Source organism: Fusarium falciforme, chromosome 1 (assembly GCF_026873545.1).
Source record: "Fusarium falciforme chromosome 1, complete sequence".
In the NCBI taxonomy this organism is placed as follows: Eukaryota; Fungi; Ascomycota; class Sordariomycetes; order Hypocreales; family Nectriaceae; genus Fusarium; species Fusarium falciforme.
The window spans coordinates 1,760,102-1,783,417 of record NC_070544.1 but is presented as its reverse complement, the minus strand read 5'-3'; the positions used below and the strand labels follow the sequence as shown (position 1 = coordinate 1,783,417).

General features: G+C 34.2%; 4 protein-coding genes across 4 annotated transcripts; 2 read left to right on the top strand and 2 right to left on the bottom strand.

Moving 5' to 3' along the window:
• Positions 1-11,064: 11,064 nt before the first annotated feature.
• On the top strand, positions 11,065-11,670 carry NCS54_00046400 (Hypothetical protein; the record flags this gene model as incomplete). Its single annotated transcript, XM_053146114.1, has 2 exons — positions 11,065-11,356; positions 11,411-11,670. 2 exons carry the CDS (start codon positions 11,065-11,067, stop codon positions 11,668-11,670), a joined length of 552 nt encoding a protein of 183 aa, XP_053002089.1.
• Positions 11,671-15,609: 3,939 nt separating this feature from the next.
• On the top strand, positions 15,610-18,686 carry NCS54_00046300 (Zn(2)-C6 fungal-type domain-containing protein; the record flags this gene model as incomplete). The annotated part of the gene is made up of 3 exons (XM_053146113.1): positions 15,610-15,866; positions 15,921-16,795; positions 16,852-18,686. The coding sequence occupies 3 exons, from the start codon at positions 15,610-15,612 to the stop codon at positions 18,684-18,686; spliced, it is 2,967 nt and encodes a 988-aa protein (XP_053002088.1).
• Positions 18,687-19,071: 385 nt separating this feature from the next.
• On the bottom strand, positions 19,072-20,198 carry NCS54_00046200 (3-oxoacyl-[acyl-carrier-protein] reductase FabG; the record flags this gene model as incomplete). The annotated part of the gene is made up of 4 exons (XM_053146112.1): positions 19,072-19,433; positions 19,494-19,606; positions 19,656-20,016; positions 20,150-20,198. The coding sequence occupies 4 exons, from the start codon at positions 20,196-20,198 to the stop codon at positions 19,072-19,074; spliced, it is 885 nt and encodes a 294-aa protein (XP_053002087.1).
• A 1,040-nt stretch (positions 20,199-21,238) lies between these two features.
• NCS54_00046100 (Hypothetical protein) lies at positions 21,239-21,574 on the bottom strand (the record flags this gene model as incomplete). The annotated part of the gene is made up of 1 exon (XM_053146111.1): positions 21,239-21,574. The coding sequence occupies one exon, from the start codon at positions 21,572-21,574 to the stop codon at positions 21,239-21,241; it is 336 nt and encodes a 111-aa protein (XP_053002086.1).
• Positions 21,575-23,316: the final 1,742 nt, after the last annotated feature.

The window sequence follows — 23,316 nt, the reverse complement described above, 5'->3', positions numbered from 1 at the left end:
TTAGTAATTTTAATAATGAAAAAACAAAAATATACTTAGATATTTAATTTAATATCTTATTAATAAATAAAGAATTTTTATAAATTAAGATTATTTATTAATAATATTTAATTAGAAATATTAATCTTAAAAATAAAATTTATAAAAAAAGGGGCTTTATATTATAGCTATAATATAAGCTAAGTATAGAAACTTAGTAAATAATATAACTAAGCTAGGGACTAAAGAGACTAAAGTTTATTTTTATTAATCTAAGGACTAAATACTAATAATGTTAATCTTATTTTAAATTAAATATAAGAGATATTAATCTAAGAGGTACTCTAAAGTATATAAAATATCTTTAGTTTTATTTTTATATATAATAATTACCTTAGTTATAAATATAATTAATTATATTTAATACCTTTAAGCATATTATAAAATATAACTTATACCTTTATTACTTAGATTATATTTAGTACTTTTTATTAATATAAACCTAATAAAATTAATTTATGTCTTAGAAAATATACTCATATTATAAGTAATAACTAGCTAATTTTAAATTTTTTACATATTTATTAATACTTTTTTATATATAAATTAATTTAGTAATTAACTTAGGTATTAATTTAACGTATTCATAATTAAGATTATTAAGTATTAAATAATAATTTAATCTTATAATATACCTAAATATAAATTAAAGTAACCTAATAAGAAAAATATAATTTTATATATAATTAAGCTATTATACTTAATGCCTTTTAATATAAGAGTTAATATTAAATATACTTTATAGATACTTTTATACTTAATACTTTGCCTTAATAAACCTTATTTTATTAAGAATATATTATTAGCTAAGACTAATAAACTAAATAACCTAGTCTCTATTCTAATAATAATAGGTTACTATTAATAGTAATAGCATAGCATAAGATAGCGACTCTTATATAAATTACCTAGTATATTCTCCCTCTTAATAACTCTAATCTAAAAGTAACTTAATATAAGACTATATTTTTATGCCCTCTTAATATACTTATCTTATTAGGGCTAAGCCTTAAAGCTACCTTAAACCGCCTAAAATAAACTAGCCTAATAAGATTATTAAAGCTAAAAAAGCTTTTAATAATTTTGCGACCTTTATTAAACCTTTAAAGGGTCTATTTAATAGCCTTTAATTACTTTTTACTTTAATTATAAAGTATTCTTATTAATAATAAATAAGAGCTTATTAAATTCTAAAAATAAACTCTTTATAATCTCGCTAATTATATTAAATATAGTTATCCCTTATATACTAAAAAATTAATATTTCTTATTACCTTATAATAATTAGTACTATAATTATAAAAGTTTTTTTATTTTATAGAGAGGGTTTAGATAGAAAGTTAATAAGTAAGAAGCTTAATTTATAAGTTTCTTAATAAATAAGATAAGGTTTTAAATAAAAGTTAAATAAAAAGTTTATTAACTTAATTCTAAGTAAAGTTTTAAGATATAATAATAGGAAATATAATATATAAATATAATAAGTAATTTAATTAAATTACTAAGAAATATTATTAAGTATAGTATTAAATATAATATATATCTTTTTTAAAATAATACTAATATTTCCTTATTAATATTAATTTAATATAGTTTATTTATTTCTTAAGAATTATATAATTATTATAATTTAATATTTAAATTACTATTAAAATATATATTAAGTATTTTTATTAATTATTTTTAACTATATTATTATTAAATTAATATAACTTTTTTTATTATTATTATTAATAATATATTTATAATACTGTAAGGATTCTTAAAATAAAGTATTAAATATATAAGTATTTATAAACTATATAATATTAATTACTATTAAAATTACTATTGAAATTACTATTAAAATTACTATTAAAAGTACTATTAAAATTACTATTATTTATATATTTATATAAGCTAAGATATATATATATATTATATATTTAATTAAATAGGTTTAATTAATTAAACTTATAGACCTTTATTTACCTCTAAGTCTAGCGCTAAGCCTTAGTATTAATTCTTTTTAAGTTTAAATTCTAATATTTACTCTAGGAATTAATCCCTCTAAAACTTCTAATATTAATAACTCTTATTTCTTAATATAATTATACTTATACTATATAGCTAGATCTTAGCTATAAGATTTCTTTAATTTTTATATTTAATATAATAAAAGGTATTAATATTTATAATAAATATTATAAATTATATTATATATTAATTATATTTTAAGTCCCTAAGGAATTAATTTTTTTATTAATAAAAAAAAATTTTTTTTTAGCTTTTTTTTAAGAGCTTTTAATAAAAAAGCTTTTTTTTTAATAAAATTTATTTTTTTATTAATATTATTATTAAATAAAGAGAAATTATATAAAAAAAATTTTTTATAATTAAAAATAATAAGTTTAATATATTTTAAATTATTAAAGTTTTTATTTAATATAATACTTTAAAAGTATTTATTTAATATTATTTTTTATAGCTTATTATAGATATTTTTTTTATTTTTATAGAATTTATAAATTTTTTTATTAAGATTATTTTAATTATATTAAAAAGCATATTAGTAAATATTAATTATATTATTTTAATTATTTAATTAAAAATCTTTATAAAAAGTAATTATTATAATTATTAATATATTATTATAAGGATATAAGGTAGCTATTAAATCTACTAACTAATTTGGGTAATCTTAGCTAGTTATTATATATATAGAGACCTCTTAAAAGCTTTATAGCTAAGCTATTATGAAAGGCTTAGTAAATTAAAGTCTTATATATAATAAAGACTTAGTTTTAATTTATAATTTTACCTTAACTTAATTATTAAGGCCTATTATTTTATAATTTTTTAATTTTTATTAATAAATAACTAGTATAAAATTATAATAAATAAGTTAAAAAAACCTTAGTATTCCCTAAGATAGCTATTTACTCTATAGGCTATTATTAAAGGTAATCTAAGAAATACCTTATTAAATCTTCTTAATTTAAAAAACCTTAAAGAATTAATCTAAGAGACTAGAAAATGTTATAATTTATTAGTACTTATAGATTAATTATATAATAGCTTATTCTTAGTAAATATAAGAAATACTATAAACTTTTTTAATATAAATTAATAATAAATATTAGAATTATTATAATTAATAAGGTTTTATATTAAGAGAAATATCTCGCTAAGAAGAAAATAAAAATTAACCTTAATAACCTCTTTTTTATCTTTATTTTTAGCCTTAATCTTATTAAATAGGTTTAAAAAGAGCCATAAGTATAAAAAAAAATAAAAAAAAAAAATAAATAAAAAATAAAATAAAAAAACTATTTATTAAAGATTTTAAAATACCTTATAGATTAACTAATAAATAAACTTATTTATTTATTATAAACTAATTAATATAATTATATTATAGGCTTAATAAAAGATCTTATATAAAAAGAGTTTAAGGTATTTATATAGAAATAATATATTATCTTAAAGCTTAAAGAATAATAAATAAGAAATTAATCTATAACTATAGGCTAAAAGCTTAATAAGATATTAATATAATATTTTACCTATTAATATATATTTTATAAAAGCTTATTAAGCAAAATAAAATACTAATAAGGCTATAACTTATTATTTCTTTTATAACTTATATAATAAAATGTAAAAAAAGCTTAGAAGGTAAAAATATTTTTTATAAAAGCCTTATTATATTATATAAAAAATTAAATACCTCTAGATTTAAATTATTAATTAAAATAGCTATCTTAAAAGGAAATAATTCTAAGATAATATTAAATAATTAAATAAAAAATATTATTTTCTTAATAGCTAAAGTAATAAAAAAAGCTTTAAAAGAAATTCTTTTATTAAATAACCCTTATATTTTATACTAAAATATAATTATTATAATATAAGTAATTTAAGTATACCTATATTAATATTATATTAAAAAAGAATAAGTTAGTATTAAACTATATTAAATATAGCTATCTAGGCTATAAGACTTAAATATATTATACTAAGATATATATTAATAAAAATAACCTTCTTATAAATTAAACCCCTCTTAGAAATAAAGATAAGCTATTAATAAAGGTTAATAAAGTTAAAGCCTAAGAGCTTAATTTATTAAAAAATTAAAGAAAATATAAATTAAACTTAAACTTTTATATTTATTTATATAAAAATAAGTATTAGTTAAAAAAATAATTATAATTTTTATATTAATTCTTTAAGATATAATTAAAAAAAAAATTAACATCTTAATAGATATTAATATAAAGATTAATATTATTAATATAAAGCTTATATAAAAGCTTAGCCTTAAGCTAATAAAAAACTATATAGCCCCTAGGTTTAAGTCCTTTAAAGGAAAAAAAATATACCTAAGAAATACTTATTAATTAATTTTTTTTAATTAATTTATATAATAAATTATAATAAATAAAATAAATATTAATTAAATTAAAATTTAAAAATACTTTATATAATATTATTTTATTATAATTATTAATAAAATAAAAATAATAATAATTAATTATATTATTAATAAATAATATTATATTATAATTATTATTATTAATTTAATATTTTTTACCTAAGAGATTATTAAAAATAAAAAAAAGGCTTATATATTATATATTATAATATTTTTTATATTAAAAGAGATTACTTAATAAATACTTAAGAATAAAATAAGTATATTTATAAAAGCACTTAAAGAGCTTTTTTTAAAACTTAAAGAAATAAAAAGGGTTTTTTAATAAATAAATAATAAAAAGTATATTAATACTTATAGAGGCTATATATAAAATTAATTTAATTAAAAATTAAAAACCCTTATTTAATTTATTATATCTTATAAATAAAATATAATATTAAGCTTTTTAAGAATATATTATAAACAACTTAAAAAATATATATATATAATATTTTATAAATAAGACTAATATATTAATATTTTTTATTTTAAAGAAAAATATAAAGCTAAGACTTTATATAGATTATAAAGGATTAAATAAGGTAATAATTAAAAAGTATTATATTTTTTTATTTATTAATAACTTATTAAATAAGCTTTATAAAGCTAAATATATATCTAAGATTAATATTTATAAGATTTATTATAAGATTAAGATTAATAAAAAAGATTATTAAAAAATTACTTTTTATATAAAATATAATTACTTTAAGTATATTATTATATTATTTAAATTAATAAATATATTAATTATTTTTTAAATATATATTTATCAAATATTTATTAATTTACTTAATATATATTATATTATATATATAAATTATATTTTTATATATTTATAATTTAAAGAAAAATATATTTATTACTTATAAGAGGTTTTATAATAGCTTATTAAAATATAATTTTATAAAAAGCTATCTAAATATAATTTTTATTAATAAAATATTAAGTTTTTTAAATATATTTATAAGAAAGTAGGTTATATAACTATAGAAAAGCCTTATAGATAGAGGTATAGCATAGTTCCGGCATAAAGTGCTAGAACTAGTTAATTTTTTATAGGTCTATTAGCTTAATTAGTATACTACTTAATTATATTATAATTATTCTAGCACTTTATAGGTCTCTTAGCTAATAAGGTTATAAGTTTAATTCCTATCGCGAGTATATATGATATAGCGGCGAAGGCTTAGCTATGCCTCGGCTTATGTTGGGCTTATAAGGCGGCTATGGCTAGCCTTAGGGGTTAACCTTTATTATTATTACTCCTAACCTTGCAGCGGGGTCACGTGGTTATATAGGCGCTAAACATCTAGGGCAGGGGTTTAGGTTCCCCCTGTGGTGTATATATGGCCTAGCTAATTACGTGAGATCGGCGCTGCTGTAGCTGCGGGTCTGAGCTATTAAATTGAGTGACTCGGGGCGCGCTGCTATGAGAAGGGGGGTAATTATAAGGAAGTGGGTTATATGACCACAGAAGAGCCTTATAGATAGAGGTATGGCATAGTTCCGGCACGAAGTGCTAGAACTAGTTAATCTTTTATAGGTCTATTAGCTTAATTAGCATGCCACCTAATTATGTTATATATAATAAAAGTAATAATAGCTTTATTCTCTTTATCTATAAAGACTTATAGTTTATTAACTTAATAAGGCATAAATTTAATTTCTAGCCTTTTTATAATTCTTTAAATAGAGGTAAAGAAAAACCTAAAGTAGTATATATAAATAGTATAAAGTAAAAGTAATTAAGTTATATTAGTAGAGGTATTATAATAAAGGCCCTAGGTATATTAAATATATAATATTATAACTTCCTAGGTAGCCTTAAGATTTATATTACTTAGTATAATAAAGATAAATATAAGAAAAATATATTTTACTAATTAATATTATAAAATATAGCTAAAATAAGTAATAATTATATATAAATAAGGATATAATTAAGTATAAGGTTTATATTATAATTTTATTATTATATTATAATTTTATAGCTAACCTAGCTTATTAGGTTAGCTCGCCTAGGGTAGTAGCGCTATATAAGCTAATAGGTAATTAAAGTAATCTTAGGTAATTTTACTTAATTAATAAACTCTTAATAATAACTTATTATTTATTAATTATAAAAGCTTTAAGATATAAAATAATATTAAGCTATAAAGTAATAAAAGTTATTAGCTATAATTAATAGCCTTAAATATTAAAGTTATTATTTATAAGGCCTCTTAGAGAAGTTTTTAATTTTTATTAAGTATTAAGTCTTTATAAGTATTATAAAAATATTACTAAAAATGCTAAAAAATAAATTAATAAAATAAGTCTATAAACTTTTTATTTTTAATTTTAATATTTAATATTAGCTTAAAAATAAAAACTTTATTAATTACTTATTAAAATAATTAAATTATATATAAAAAGAAATATTATATAAAAATATATTTTTTATATTAATTAAAAGCTAATTATTATATATAAGTTATTATTAAAGCTTTAATATATTATTATTAGCCTTAAGGATAAGATCTTAATTATAGCTATATATATATATATCATTAGAGCTATATTAATAGGCTTTGTTTTTTATAATAAATATATATTAAAAATTAATATTTATTATATTATATTTATAATTATTATTAGGTATTAAAAAGCTAAATAAAAAAAGATTATCATATTATAAAATATTTAAAAAATACATAATTTTAATTAAGTCTCTAAGGAATTATTTATAAATAAAATTATTATTATAAAGTAATATATCTTATATTTTATTATAAAATAACTTATAAAGAATAAAATAATATTCTCTTTTATTATTTATTAAAAAATTTAAAATATTATTTAAAGAATTATAAAGCTAAGATTAATAATATAAAAATTAATTAATTATCTTAAAGTAAAAAGCCTTAAGATTAAAGATATTTTATTAATATTATATTAATCTAAGAGTAAAATATATAAATACCTAAAAGACCTTAGACTTAATAAAAAAGAAATTTTATTAGCTAAGTATAATAAATAATATTTATAAATATATTAAAAGTTATTTAATATATTAAGATATTTATATATTAAGATATAAGCTATATAATAAATTTTAATTATTATTACCTTTATTATATTTATTTTAAGAGATTAATCTTAATTTTATAATTAGCTTATTAAAAAATATATATAATAATAATTAGAGCTATAATATTATATTAATTATTATATATTATATAATAAAATATATAATATTTATTTTAATTATAAAAAAACTCAAGGCTATAACCTTAATAATATTATTACATAAATATATAAAAAACTATTTTAATATATTTACAGGTATTATAAATAATAAAAATAAAATTATTATTAATAAGTTTTAAATAAACTTTATAAAAAATTAATGTTTTATTAATTATTAATTACTTATTATTTATAAATAAATAAATAGATAAATAAAATAAATATATTAAATCTTAGAGAAATACCTAAAAGTATATATAAGAAATAAGCTTATTTATTAAGTAATATAACTCTTAGAAGCTACTTTTATATATAATAATAACTAATATTTAATAATTAAGGTCTCTCTTAATAAGGTATTATTAAATACTTAGAGATATTTAGCTAAATATATAAGCTAATAAGAGATTATAAATATTATATTTTAAAATCTTAATTTAAATATTATAATATAAGGTATAAGCTATAAATATATTATTAAGAATAATATATTAAAATATATATAAAAAATTAAATATTTAAATATTTTAAATTAATCTTAAGATTTATTAAAATAAAAATCTTTATAAGGTATAATAAATAAGCTTATATTATAAAGCTATTAGAAATTTATTAATATATATATAATATATTTTATATATTATTTCTTAAATTATAAAATAATTAATTAAATAATATTTTAATATTAAAAGCTTTATTAAAACTTAAGGCTAAGCTTAATAAATAAAAAGTAAAAAACATATTAAATTATAAGCTTATTAATAAGATATTATTTTATTTTATTAAATTAAAAAGCTAATTAATAAAATATAGTATTTGAGAGCTTAATTATTACTTAGAAAATATAAAAATAATAATTAAGAAATATTATAAGGTTATAAAAAAAATTATAAAAAATAAAATAATAGTTAATTAATACTTATTATTATTATTATTATTATTATTATTATTATTATTATTATTATTATTATTATTATTATTATTATTATTATTATTATTATTATTATTATTATTATTATTATTATTATTATTATTATTATTATTATTATTATTATTATTATTATTATTATTATTATTATTATTATTATTATTATTATTATTATTATTATTATTATTATTATTATTATTATTATTATTATTATTATTATTATTATTATTATTATTATTATTATTATTATTATTATTATTATTATTATTATTATTATTATTAATAAGGTATTTTATATTATAAGAAATAAAAGAAATACTAATATATATTATAATATAAATAATAATAAGAATATTAGCTAAAATATTAATAAAGGTATATATAATAAATAGCTAAGGTAAATTATAATAAAAGAAATAAGCTCTTTTCTTATTAGAGATAGCTATAATCTTAATAGATTAAAGGTAAATTAATATTTAATAAAGGGAATAAAGCTTAGTATTATTATAAATATAAATAAGCTAAGTAATATTAAAAAAATTATAGATCTTAGTCTTATTAATATAGACTTAGGCCTATATATTAAATTAATAAGACATATAAAATAAAAAAAAAAGATTTATATTTATAAAAATATAAATATATTAAAGCTTATAAAAAGAAATAAGCTTAATAAGTTAATAATTAATTACTATTTAATTATTAATATTCTTAGCTAGGTTAATATATTAATTCTTAATATTATTCTAAGTAATAGTATAATTATTAAGGGTAATAATATAATATTAAATAATAATATAAGAGGTTATTAAGTTAATATTTATTAAAGGATTAATATTATTTAAGTAATACTCCTAGAGGGAAATATAAAAATTCTAATAATACTAAGTAATATAAAAAAGCTTACTAAAAATCTAAGTTAAAAATTAATAATATAAAATTAATAAATTAATTAAAAAAACTTATAATATTTTATCTTTAAATATAATAATTATAATAAATATAAATAATATTATTAATATTAATAATATATATTAAATAAATATTTTTATAAATATAAATAAAATAATTAAAATATAACTAATTATTAACTTATTAATTAATAAAATTAATATTATTATTAAAAATATAATTAGGCTTAAATATATAAGTAATAATATTAAAAATAAATATTATAAAAAAAAGTCAATATATTATTAAAAAAAATTAAGATATATAAAGAAATCTTAATTAAAAAATAAGATATTATTATAATACAAAAGATTAAAATAAAATATCTTAAATAATAATTATTATTTATTTAATAAATATTAATAAATTAAAATAAAAATAAGACTTTAATAAAGCTAATAATATTAAAAGCTTAATAAAGTATTTTAATTATTTATATAATAATAAAAAGAAAATAAAAATTAATCTTAAATATTTAAAGTAATATAATAAAGAGCTTTTATTAAGGCTTTATTATAGATTAAAAAACTTAAAAGAGTTATTTAAAGCTTTTTTATTTACTTAAAGATCTTAGGGACTAAAATCTTATATATAATAGAGACCTATTTTTAATTTATAATTTTACCCTAATCTAGCTATTAAGGCCCTCTATCTTATATAATACTTTAATCCCTATTTTAAGTAATATAAAATTAAATAATAATATATAATATTAATTTTTATATTAAAAGATATTAAGTATTATAACTTAAGTATATATAAAATTATATTTTTTTTATTAAGTTATTTTAATTTACTTTTTAATATATTATAAAATTAAATTACTTTTTAATAAATACAACTTATTACTATTTAATATATATTAAAAAACTATAATATAAAAAAGATACTTACTATGCCTACTAATAAAGATATATTAAGTAGTATAAAACATATTACTAATAAAAATACTCTAACCATGATATGTTTTCTAAGATATCCATGGCCATTTAATTACAAAGGTGCCATACTGGGCCGAGTTTACAAGTGAGCCTGCGCTTGCTAACGTCTGGTTAGCACGGCAGTGAATATTGGCTCTAAGGGGACCTATTACCGGTATGTACTTACTAGAATGGAAGATGGCTTGCTGAGTGCCGCGGCTGCCAGAAATCTAATAATAATGAGAGTCTAGAACACACAGAAACGCCACGATATTTCAGCCTGACCCCGACCACTTAAAGGCGCTCCATCCAGTGGTTCTCAGCTTCCCCGCTTATCTCGACAATATGCAAGGGTTGTCAGGCCATAAGTGTCAGCGCTCGTCCGTAGCTTAAGCAGAAATATAAAGGAGCCGATGTGGTCCAGAAGCGCCTTTTCATTCCGTCTCTCCTTTTCCCGCCAGAACCAACTCAACTCATTCACCTCTCAAGTCTCTGAACCAGAAACCCTTCTCAAACCTTGATAGAAAGTTTCCAAGATGCAAATTAAGAGTCTCCTCCTTGCGCCTCTCGTCGCCAGCGGCCTAGTTACTGCGACTCCCTCGCCCAGCAAGCCATATCGCTTCGAGGCACTTGCTTTGCGCTCTGCCACCGACATCCACTTTGCTGTCGTTCAGGCTGCCCACAGCAGCATCTTTTTGAAGCTTCCCCAGCAGAAAGCGACATGTGAGAAGAAGACAGATAACTCTGCCACTTTCTCGATCGTCAATGGCGAGCTGTTCCTTTACGGTAAAACACGACAGCAGATCTACGTTGACCGATCAGGAATGGGTATGTTATTCCCAAATTTCCATTTGTACCGAGCTTCGCATTAACTTCTTTTAGGTCAGGGGAAAATTGGATATACCACTGGTACCCAGTCCGCTCCACGCAATGCGGAACGCAAGGGTTGGGCCATCGACAAGGACGGCGATTTATCTTTCAAGGGCAAGAACTTGGTTGCATGCCCCCACAGTATCGATGGAGCATGGAGTGTTTGGGTTTCAACTGGAATTAAAACACCTGGAGGCAACAAGGGCTGCTTGGAATTTCTGCCCAGAACAGCAGAGATCAAGAAGCCTATTAGTTGCAAGTACACTCAGTAACTACTTGATGAGGAGCGACATGGTAGTTGGTCCCTTATAGGGCTGTGTGCAATTGGGGTAGATGGAGCCGCGAGTCTGAGCTTGCCGTTATTATAGAGAAAAGCCGATGCCGTCAGTGTTATGAAGCGTGCATAATACCGCCTCTTATTGTCTTCAATACCTTTGTTGCTTGACCTTCACCTAAGGATCCACCACAGGCGTCCCCCACTGCTCGTCTTACGCCTCAATATTCTGTACTCGTCTGCGTAACACAATACTTTGCGTAAAGTTTTATTTCGGTGCCAGTTGGCATGGTACCAAACACTGTCTCTGGAAGTTGCTCCATTGTGAGTAAGGTCCAGCAATGCCACTTCTCGAAGTCGCCAGCTAACTGAACAGACTAGGGCGCTTGTCTCAGGCAGGCGTCTCGTGGAGAGTGATTATGAAGGTTCAATGTTGTTTTTATTTGAAAGGCCACCATGTGCGGAGCCCTAGCTCATAGAAGAATTGAATCAGTGGGTCAACACTGAACAACATGAAGCATTATTTCCGCAAGCCATGTTTATGAGTTCATGTGAGCTATTCGATCGGGCTCTTATCTTGGACCCGGGCATGACAAGATGCATACCAACTAAAGTGTCACACGGGGCTATCATTGATATTTCAATGGAGGCATTGTTCTGTGGAATTTGAGAAACTATTCAAGAAAACACGACGAAACAGTACTGATATTAGATGATGTTCATTTCTTCAAACAATTTAGAAGAAGCTTCGAGTCTAAAAGATGGAAACGGGGCTCTCTTCAGACACTGCAAACTACTCGGAGAAAAAGCATGGCGACAACCCCATTTGTAGGTTGTTCTAGATCCTTATGCAAAGTCACTAAGCTGACACACCACACTTGACCATTGGCATGGACCTTGGGCACAACACAAAGTGGCATTGCGGCTCCAGGCTAGAGCACCAAGGCATTGGACCATCCACAACTCATGTTTCGAAGCATAAGAACCAGCTTGGTATATGCCTCCGGTTTTTGTTCCATGAATTCTCAGGCAATCATCGCGTTTTGGAGCCCCGTCGTAAACGTCTACGCCATTGCTAGACTAATATAAAAATAATGTAGAATTTGAATTGGAAGGCATTCAAACCGCTCTCTCTGTTTTCTCTTAGCTCTCTGCATTTAAGGAGTTGAACCGCGAGAGAACTCGTCGCCTGTTTGCTAACATCCCACCTCTTTCATTTTGAGAGCCCTCCACATCAGAGAAAACAGCCACTTTGATAAAGTGCCAGCCACAAAAGATACTGTCCAATACTGGAACTTGTCTATGGTTTAGTAGATAATATGTGCCATGGACTGGCGGATAAGGCATACATACTTAGGTGAAAGAAGACGACTGTGGAAATTGGTTGGTTAGGATGCATTAACTGTGTTAAACAACGCACGCAATAGGATATCCAAGTCTTATGCCATCCCTGGGCACCAATTTTACCAACTTCTGTAAACAGCTGGGTTGCTATTGTTTAATAAGTGCAAATCAAATGAAGAAGTCTTAGTCGACGTGGTAGCTGGTCTTTGCAATTATTATAAGTTCGGCAAAGGTTTAAGAGAGGAGGCGAGCTGCGTAATAATAACAACGCAACAATACTAAACACTGAACGTGACATTCTTATATATCATGTCTTTTAACTTTGCCTTGTATTCATCGCTTGCAAACTCTCACGTGCATCCAAACCCGTGACGGGCTGGACTGCTTCTACCCCTGAGCTCTAATGGAGGTAAACAATAGCCAACCATGTCGAACCTGTTCTCCCTGCGTCACGATCAATTCGTACATATAATTGGGCAAATTCAATCGCCGCTATTTCTCCAAGGTCCCCCGATAGTCTACAACATCCAGAAGGCGATGTAAAACAGCCCATATGGTAGAGTTGCGTCTGGAAACTACAACTTAAACCCAAAGGTCTATGTAAGCACCGCCAAGCCGGCCGAGGGGTTTCCCGCTCGAGCCCAGGCCTATAGGCATCAGCGGGTATTCAGCCTATGAACATTCAGTTTACCTAGCCAATTCTGTACATATGGAACCGAAACATTTCCTCCTTTCAAGGTCCGGGGCAAACAAATATTAACTATGCATGAGAACTGTTATTCCATCTCGTTGCCAAGCAACAGCTACGACGCTGCCATTTTCTAACTTGATGCAATTCATCCCAGTGATGTGTTTTGGCATTGGCATACAGCTGGTTCCGAAGGGTAAGAGAGTCAACGTTGACCAGCCGGTGAGTCTGAGGTCAACTGTCATCGAGCCAACACAACAATTAGTCTACACACCCCAACTATCTTCGGCCAAGCACGAGACAATGCCAACAATGGGCAGATATCAAGAGCTTATCTGGACAACAAAAGATACCTGCCATCATCTCGAAACAATTCGAGCTCCTCTGGTTAAAATGTGGCGGAATTCCGTCTCTGGAATGGTGACGTGATGCAAAACGCGTAGGAAAAACACCACGGTGTCAATATATGTGAAATTGTGAACCACAACCGGAACATAACGTTATCGCGAAAGAGGAGAGGGGACAGTCTGACAGAGCGAAAAGCGAAGAATTGCCGAAGGACGTGCCGAGGATGATCGCCCTGGCGCTGAGGGCGGGGACACATGGAGATAGGACTTTCAACCAGGTGCCAAGCGGAATGTCATGCGTGATTGACGGTTGCACAGCATTGTCAGAGATCACGTTGATATGTATCTTGCTGCGAGAAAGAAAGCGGGAGGAATTGTCCGGGCCATAGAGACCAATCATTATTGTGCGCCCTCATTTCCCAAGCCTTGGCTGACTGGCTGATGCTGGACGCCCGCCCTCTTGGTTAGAGGCCAATGATAAGGATGACGACGCGTCGTGGGAAAACGATAGCGCCTTGCTAGCCCAACCTTGCTCTTGTTGGTGTGAGAGGGGTTCCTTGTTTGCAAGGAGTCGACCAAGGAGCCAACGCAGGTTAATCTTTGGCGTGAGTCAGCCATAGTACTCCCAGATAAGTTAAGGGGGGCTGCCGAATCATTTCGCCTGCGGGGTAGGCATGTGGGGCCTCTATTGGCTGGGAGTCCGACATTGGCTCGCTCTCCTTTTCACATTCTCTCCTTTTCCATCATCGCGCCAGCGTTGACCATCTTATCGCCTATCGAACCCCCAGGACAAGCTATGACTCGAATGGGCTCCTCCTAGACAAGCTCGAGGCGTTTGGTTTGAGGACGGAGCCTGACGGGGTTGACACGCTGACGCCGCCAATGCACCACTGATGCACCATCCCGTAGGGGGCAATGAGCTACCAGCTTTGCCTGCTTAGCCCCGGCTTCTGTCCATGTTCCCCGGATCCCTGCGAACAGGTCTGGCTATCAAGGCTCTGCCAACTCTTGCGGGGGTGAGGAGGCAACCAGGAGAGTTCGTGAGGGTTGAGCGATAGCTGGCTCAGGAGGTTTAATCTAGTAGAGTTTACGCAGACATAGCACAGATAAGAGTTGGGAGAAACTCTGATGCTTGATCCCTCCCCCTCCTCATATTCATCAAAAACCTTAAGGCTTGGGCGATGCGACATGCTCTTGTCATTTCACGCCGCTAGCAAGAGACGGTTTGCTTCGTCTCCAACAATTAGGTTCAAGACTCTGGGATAGCGGGCCTTAAAGGGCAAAGCCTGCTTGACTATTGCAGGCCACAATGACCTTTCCCCGAATCCCGAGAGCTCCAGCTCCACAACCCCCCGTGGGGAAAGGCCCAAGCTCCAGGGTCAGCTTGTTGCCCCCATCTCCGCTTCTCGGACCCAAACTTCTCCTCGACAACCAACTGCCTACCCAGCGAGCGGGTTTGGGTCTTGATAATCGACCTCTGCGGCCCCGTCAATAGGTACGCACGGCTCGCATATCATTTTCCACCCAGGCCAGTTGCCTGAAACACGCACGCTTGGCCATGGCCCCTTCTGGCGACGCAAACAAGGCTGCCGGCAAAGATGTGGGGGACATCATCGGCCAAGAGAATGTCGCCCCCAAGAGCCAGCCAACCCGCCAACCCAGCAAACAGCAAGTACGCCATCGCGCTTCTGTCGCTTGTGCCTCATGTCGTGACCGAAGAATCCGATGCGTAGTCCCGAAGGACCAAACCACGTGCACAGCATGTCAGAAGACGGGCGCCGAATGCATCATCAAGAACGATGACGAGAGGAGACGGTACGGACCAAGGTTCACTGCGGGAGGCCCTTTACTGACAATATCCCCTCCTAGGCCTATCTCCAAGGCATACATGTCCTCTCTATCAGACCGAATCTCCATGCTAGAGGGCATGCTGCTGGAAAAGGGGGTTGTGCCGCCTCCTGCGTCTCATCCCCCCAAATCAAGGCACGAGCCTTCAGGTGGGCAACCAGAAGACAATGTCCCGGCGGCGAGCAACCAAAGCTCGCTACCAAAGCCAGAGAGGGCGTCACCATGGCACAGCATTCCTTCACCATCAGACTCCCGCAATGAAGACTACATGGCTGCTGGAAGTGACCACGATGACGGAAATCTATCGACTATCATCAAAGAGGAGTCACCGATACGGATTCTGGACCCGCAGCAGGAAGACATCATTCACCGTCTGCTCTCTACCAAGGGGAATCTCTCTTTCGATCAAATATCTGGAGGACTACGCTTCTTTGGTCCCACCGCCAACAGCCACGTGTATGCTGGGTCCTCAGATCATTATGATACTCGTGAGCCTCCAGAGCAGGTCCGACAAGCAGAAGGTATCATCCGATCTCTGGATCCTGAAACGCATGATTACCTCGTTGATAATTTCTTCCAATACTATAATTCAGCGATCCAGATCATCGACCGAGAGGCTTTCGAGGCCGACCGCCAGTCTCCGTATCCCAAGTTCTACTCTCACTTCCTCCATGTTACCATTCTGGCGATGGGTTACCGATCAGCCGATATGGACCGAGAAGACATGCGCAGGATTACTTTGAGGCGAAGGGAGAGCACCCTCCACCGGGAGGCAAAAGCAATGCTTGACAGTGAGCTGGAGCGGCCTGGAGGTATCCCCAGTGTTCAAGCACTTTTGCTTCTTGGCGACCTAGAGTGTGGTGTTGGCAGGGACAACACCGGCTGGATGTATTCAGGTAAGAAATTAACAAAGAAAAGAACTTCGATGAGTATATGCTTAGTTTGCTTTCAGGAATGGCAAATCGCCTTGCCTTTGATATTGGCCTACATCTCGACTGCACAAGCAAGATGTCTGAGCAGGATACCAAGATTCGGAACATGGCTATGCAAGCCTGCGTTATCTATGACAGATACTGGGGTCTCTTTCTTGGAAGGCCTTTGGCCATCAAGAGCCAAGACGTTGATCTCTTGTCCAACCGCTTTTCTCAGCTTATATCCATCGGCCTCGATCCGCCTAAGCAAGACATGACCTCGGAGATCTACGAGCAACTGATCGAGTTGATGGAGCTAGCAGGACGGATCGTCGAGATAAGGGACCTGACAGGCTCGAGCCGAGGCTCAAGTGCAGGCGAGGCGGAGGAGAATCGGTACCTCCAAGTCGTCAATCTTGATAGACAACTCCAAAACTGGTACCGAAGACTTCCGGAACGCCTTTCTTGGAAACCAAGCAACCTCAAAACAGCGCCTTACAGCTTCTTCCTCCTTCATCAGCAGTATCATGTTACTATGATTCTCCTTCATCAACCATGGGCCAAGTACGGCTCCATTGCCGGGGATGGTGCTAGCACGGGATCCCATTCAAGTCCAAAGAGTGACCACACGGCCAGCACTGACGATTTTGGGCATCAGCTGGGGTCTGTAGTTGCTGATGCTTCCTTGGGTATCGGTTGTACTCAGAGGCTCGGCAACGAGAGTCGTACCTCGTTGTCTCGCAGCATCTGTACCCAGCAGGCAATCCGTGTGGCCCGCATCTTCTGGCAGCACCGCCAGAGGTTCGATGGGCGCAAGATCTTCGTGACAGGGATGCAGCATGCTGGAGCCGCAGCCATTGCGTTGATTGCAGCACTCACCTACCAGCGGAATGAGCCGGACCGCCGGACATACGTAGGCTATCTTGAGATTCTATCCGATGCAGTTGGCGACATGAGTTACGCATACCATCCGGCCAGCAGGATGGACAATCTACTCAAAGCCGTGCTTGATCAGATCAGAAACAGCATGGCCGAGTCAACTCAATCTCCCAAGGACAGTACAAGCTATAAAAGCGCCAGCAGTGCTACTGATAGTGGCACAAGTGGCTTCTCTATTCCGAGCGACTTGCCCTCCTCTACGATTCCGTTGAGACGGGAAGCTGCAGACCCCGAGCTTGGCAAACCAGTCAAAAAGAGGCGACCAACAAATAGTAGGGAATCTTCAGAGTATGCTCCCCCGCGGCCACCATACTCCGCCGTTTCAACTCAGCCACCACCCAGCGCCGACAAGGTGCAGAGTTTCTCCTATGGTCCCACTCAGCAGCACCAACCGCAGTTCGACTCACTACTATTCTCCATGGGCATGAACGATCCCTCTGGGCAGTTGGATCTGGGCTTTGTCGGTGGCGCTGCAATCGACATGGATCCCAATGGTGATGCCTCGGGTGGCTTGTTGGGAAAACCGGAAGCCATGGACCTTGGCATCCCTTCCTCGAATAGCTGGAACTTGAGCACGATGCAACATGCTCAAGGTTTGGTTTCCTACGATACTCCAATCGACTGGACTTCAGGAACAGCAGGGCTCAGTGCCAGTTCAGTGTTGAATCAAAGCGCAGCCCTCTCAAGTGGCATCATGTCGGGGGCTCCCGCATTTGGCTCAATTAAAGATGAAGGTAGATCAGCCAGTGACAGGAAAGGTGTGGATGCAATGGGAATGAAAATGTCCACCATAAATACCAGTTGGATGGGTGGTGGTGATATGAGTTCAGCAAGCCCTGCAGGTTTGGGCAATTTGGTCCAGAATGCAAACAAGTCATCACAAGGTGATGATGGAAGCCAAAGGAACCACTCTTTGGACTTTTTCAGCTTTTCATAGATTTTTGTCAGTGGGAGGCTTGGTGTGGGAATACCCTCATGTCGATTGGAGTTTAGGGGTGGATTGTTCAGGTCTAACAAAGTGAGCGGGTTTGAACTTGGAATTATGTTTGCTACGAGATCACATACGAAATACCAGTAAGATTAAGATGGCTTGCAAACAATGGAGCAAGCCAATTTCACAAAGTTGACACTTGTAGCGCGTTTCATGTCATGATGTTCATCAAAGTGGCAGTGTCCAATGCCCAATTCAACTCGCCGTTCAGGAAAACATTTAAAGCTCAAGTGATGTGAAAAAGCCTGCTTCTTCTATGGGTTTTCTGCGGATAATCTTAAACGAGTGCTAAGTATTTTCTGCGTGCTGCATTTTCTTCAACTTGCAAACTTCATGTGTGGATATCAGACGAAACAGAGACCAGTTCCTCAGAGTCCACCAAATATCGAGAAGAACTCTCCATCAAGTCCCCATACCAGTTGGCAGTGAAGCCGCCATCACACACAATACTAGCACCTTGCATAAAGCTATTCATGGGAGAGGTCATGAGAACGATACTATCACCCACCTCCTCCATCGTCGCCAGCCGCTTCAACGGGGTTCTGGCAAGATCAGCCGCGAGAGGGGAGTTGGGGTCTTGGGCCATTGTGTTTCTGAGCAAAGGCGTTTCGACGTATCCGGGACAGATAGCGTTGATCCGGATGCCCATGCTGCCGTATGAATTGGCGTCCGCTTTAGTTAACCCGATAACTCCTACGAGAGTCAGTCTGGGAAAACACCGGGTTTCCAATTGGAGTCTCTCCGAGTCCGTACCATGCTTGGAAGTTGTGTAAGCAGTGTGAGCCATACGGTTGCAGGGCGCAACAACGGCAAGCATGCTTGCAACGTTAACGATCCTTCCGCGGCCGTCTCTTGGCCCAAGGTCCCTGCTGATTCTTAGTATCATCACAAGCTCTAGCTGCAGCATTGCCATACTTCTGCTTGGCCATAACTGCAAGCTCCTTCTTTTGGCAACGATAGACACCCTGCAGATTCACGTCAAGAACCCCCAACCACTCGTCATTCTCTATCTCGTGGGTCTGTCGACCGCTGCCACTAATGCCGGCATTGTTGACGGCGATGTCCAGACGCCCAAACTGAGCCACGACTTTTGCGATTCCTTCCTTGACTTGGGATGGGCTGCGAACATCAAGGTGCAGAGTCAAAATCTCGACGTGGGGAAACTGGTCCTTGAGCGCAGCGTTGGACGTCCGCAAAGCCTCCAGGTTTATGTCCGCCAAGGCCAGCTTGGTGATGCCGTGTTTCGCAAAGGCGAGAGCAGTGTGCTGCCCGATACCTAGGGTGGCTCGATCAGCAGGTGTGTGACGCTAAGAGCGACGGCTCCAGACCAACGCGGGATCAGGGACGCATTCCCCGAGAGACAGGCGACAATAGATTGGTCCCGGTGATCCGAAAGCGGCGGAACTTACCGGAGGCGGCGCCGGTGATGAAGGTGGATCCACGGAGGAGGTTCGTCATTCTCAAAAGATAGCTCCTGCTATAGCTGCACCTGAATGCAGTAGAATCATCAGACCATTCCCAAACGCGCCAGGACAGCAACAGGAGCCGCCGAGGCCATCTGTTGGGCGAAGGTGGCTCCACCAAGGATCCAGTGGGGTGCTTTGTTAGAGTGAAGCTATCAGGCCAGGATCAGTTGCGACAAGGATCCACTCGTCACGACATCAGTTGAGCCTCATAGGTCTTGCATATTGGTTCCAAGAAGGCATATATAGGTTAAGTTGGGGGGGAACACAAGACTCGAGTAGGACGGCTCGAGTCTAATCTTGATAACCCATGAATAGGTAGAGGAGCGGGATGGCGGCAACATGGGCGAAGGCCATCACCAGGCGTTCGTCCGGATTGGATGGACGAGAAGTCGAGAGAAAGTGAATTGGGCTACAAGGTCTCACAACGAGAGTGAGAGGGTATTTGACGTCGCAACAGGTCGAGTTCCAGAGGCTCAATAAACCCAGCTAGTGTTTTTATGACGAATCGAGAATATCGGCAAGGGAGAATCAATACGGACTATAGATGGACTCATATTCAAGCCGGCGGTTGAAAGGTTTCTGTGAATCAAGTCAGAATACTAATGCACCAAAAAGGCGAGGTGTGGGTGGCGTTATGGGAATGGTCAACATCCGCTGAACTGTGAACGAGCGGGTATTCAAACGTCACAGACGCCTTGACGATGATGAGAGGGGAATGCCAGACAACGAAAGGTGGGGATGAACAGAAATGATACGACATCATGCGTCAACCCGGATGGAAATTGAACAAACCCAGCACGAACAGGGGACAGGCAGTGTGGGTTCATGGTCTAGACCATCTCACACCAAACCATAGGCCAACCCCACGAGGCATCACTTGAGCACCATGTTCACAAACATCAAGACAAACAGATGTGAAAATTATTTCATTCGTATGGGTCTTGTGGACAATGCGTCATCTACCCGGGTATGCTATTGTAATGTACAAAAGGAAAAAGCCTTTCTGCGGCTCGACTAAAGGACATGATGTACTTATGGCTTGGGCTCGCCGTTGAACCGGGCAATACCGCTTCGGATGCCCTTGTCAACAGACTTGGCCATCTTCTCCAGAGGCAGACGATCCTCCACTCGCTGAACCATCTTGGCCACAGGAGGCTCGATGCGCTGGACACCTCGCTCGACGGGAGGGATGAAGTAGCTGACGTTGCGCTCCCATCGAGGAGCCCACTTGTTGGTTTGGTTGGATAGACGCTCTTCGGCGCCGGGCATGACGAGGTAGAGAGGGGTCAGGACTCCAACACCGGCAGCGCCCATGCAGAAGATCTCTGAGGGGCGGGCTGCGGGAAGTCGTGGAACGCGGTGAGGCATGTTGTGTGTTGGTGGTAGGATGGCTCTTGGTATTCTAAGATGAATGGTCAGCGATATGTAAGCCTATTATTGATGGATGATGGCATCGAAAATGGATTGTGTGGTTGGCTGAAGGGAAGAGAGGCATTGGGGACGAGGCGAGAATGAGGGAGTCGAAATGGGTACTCACTGTTGTTACTGGAAATCCAACCGAAGAGCGTCGACTGGATCTGATGAAGGGGTTGTTTGGAGAAAAGGCAGTACCAAGGAGTCAGAGGTAGGTCTGTGTTGGCTGTCGTTGAAGGTGATGATTGTTTGGTGGCTTTGATGGCTGTGATGATGGAAAGAAGAGTTACAAAGTCCAAAGTCAAACAGAAAAGGGCAGTTGCCTCCGTTATATATGTGCAACCTGGTCTGTTGTAGGGCTTCTTACAAACATGGAGCGGGGTAAGGCGCGTGAGCCCTCGAGGTGCGTACCTGCGAGGGAGAGACACCACGGCGACGAGGCGAAGAGACAACAAGACGGGTATACTTGCCAGGTCGTGGCTTGGGGGGGACAATACCTCGAGTTGTGAGCACCTCGTGCAGGGAACGATGGTACATAGTAAAGTACGTACTGTGCTGGCGGACAAGGTTGCAACCCAGCGCGGATGGCTTGCAATCTCGCCCAATCTCAAACTCTCCGGCAGGTCGAGACAGACGGTGATTCGTCGCGGACCTGTTCGTGCCCTCCATTACGTCGTGTCTCTCCTCGTGACTTGCTTGGCTGTCGCGCAAATCCTCATTGCGGTTGGTCAGCATGGTTCTGAAAACAGTATGAGGCGGCGCAAGCAGAGAGGAGGGCTGCAGCGAGCAGGAGGCGGCCGTCGAGGACGGCGCTATCTCCTGCAAAGTGGCCACGCCAGCGACGCCTCAGAGTCATTGTTGTTGACGCGAGGTCCGGGGTGATGCAGGAGGATCTGCTCCCCCAGAGGTCTACTCCCTCAGTTGAGATTGAGGTGCTGAGGGCGGGTGGCTTAGGTAAAAGAGTCTCAAAGGATTGGCGCTGGGCCGCGATCAAGCTGTTGAGTGTTGCACTACGATCCCGTTGTTCCTGAAGCCAGGCAGCTTTCCGTCAGGGCAAACCATCGAGGAAAGCCTCCCAGCCTGCCTCAGTCTCAGACCCCCAGACGCCAGGGCACACATGTTCGAGGTACGTGGCAGGGGAGGGCAGGGACTTGCAGGGAACAAATGAATTGGTCTGGAGCCGACAACGACCCCGCCGGCAGATGTCCACAGTGGCGTGTTTTCTACGTCGACAGTCGCAGTCGCAGGCCGCTCCTTCCTTGGGTCGTTCGACGATTCACTCGGCTTGTGTTGGAAATGCAAGACTCAGCTCAGAATCGGGATCAATTGATGGAGATAAAACGGTGTCCCAAGCCTGTTGCACGGCAATGATTACGGGAATGAGTGAGCATGTTTGTTTTTTATTCTGGTAGCATTCAATAGCATCGACAAAGCAGGAAGGTGCAACGCAAGAGGGAAGAATGCCCCTGCCCGCACTTTCCTCTGTGCCACTCTGCCGTGTTTGCTCAATGTCTTGGGCCAGAAGCCACCGAGCCCCAAATTACTGCTCATTTCAACGCCTGCTCCCCTACATTTCAGCGTCTCGTCGCTATTCAGAGGTCTTTCGCAGTCCATCAATCACAGCCTCCAGCAACCAGAGGGTCCCCAAGCCCCCTAAAGCGTCTCCACTGAGCCCGCTAAAGACCCGCTTACCCCAG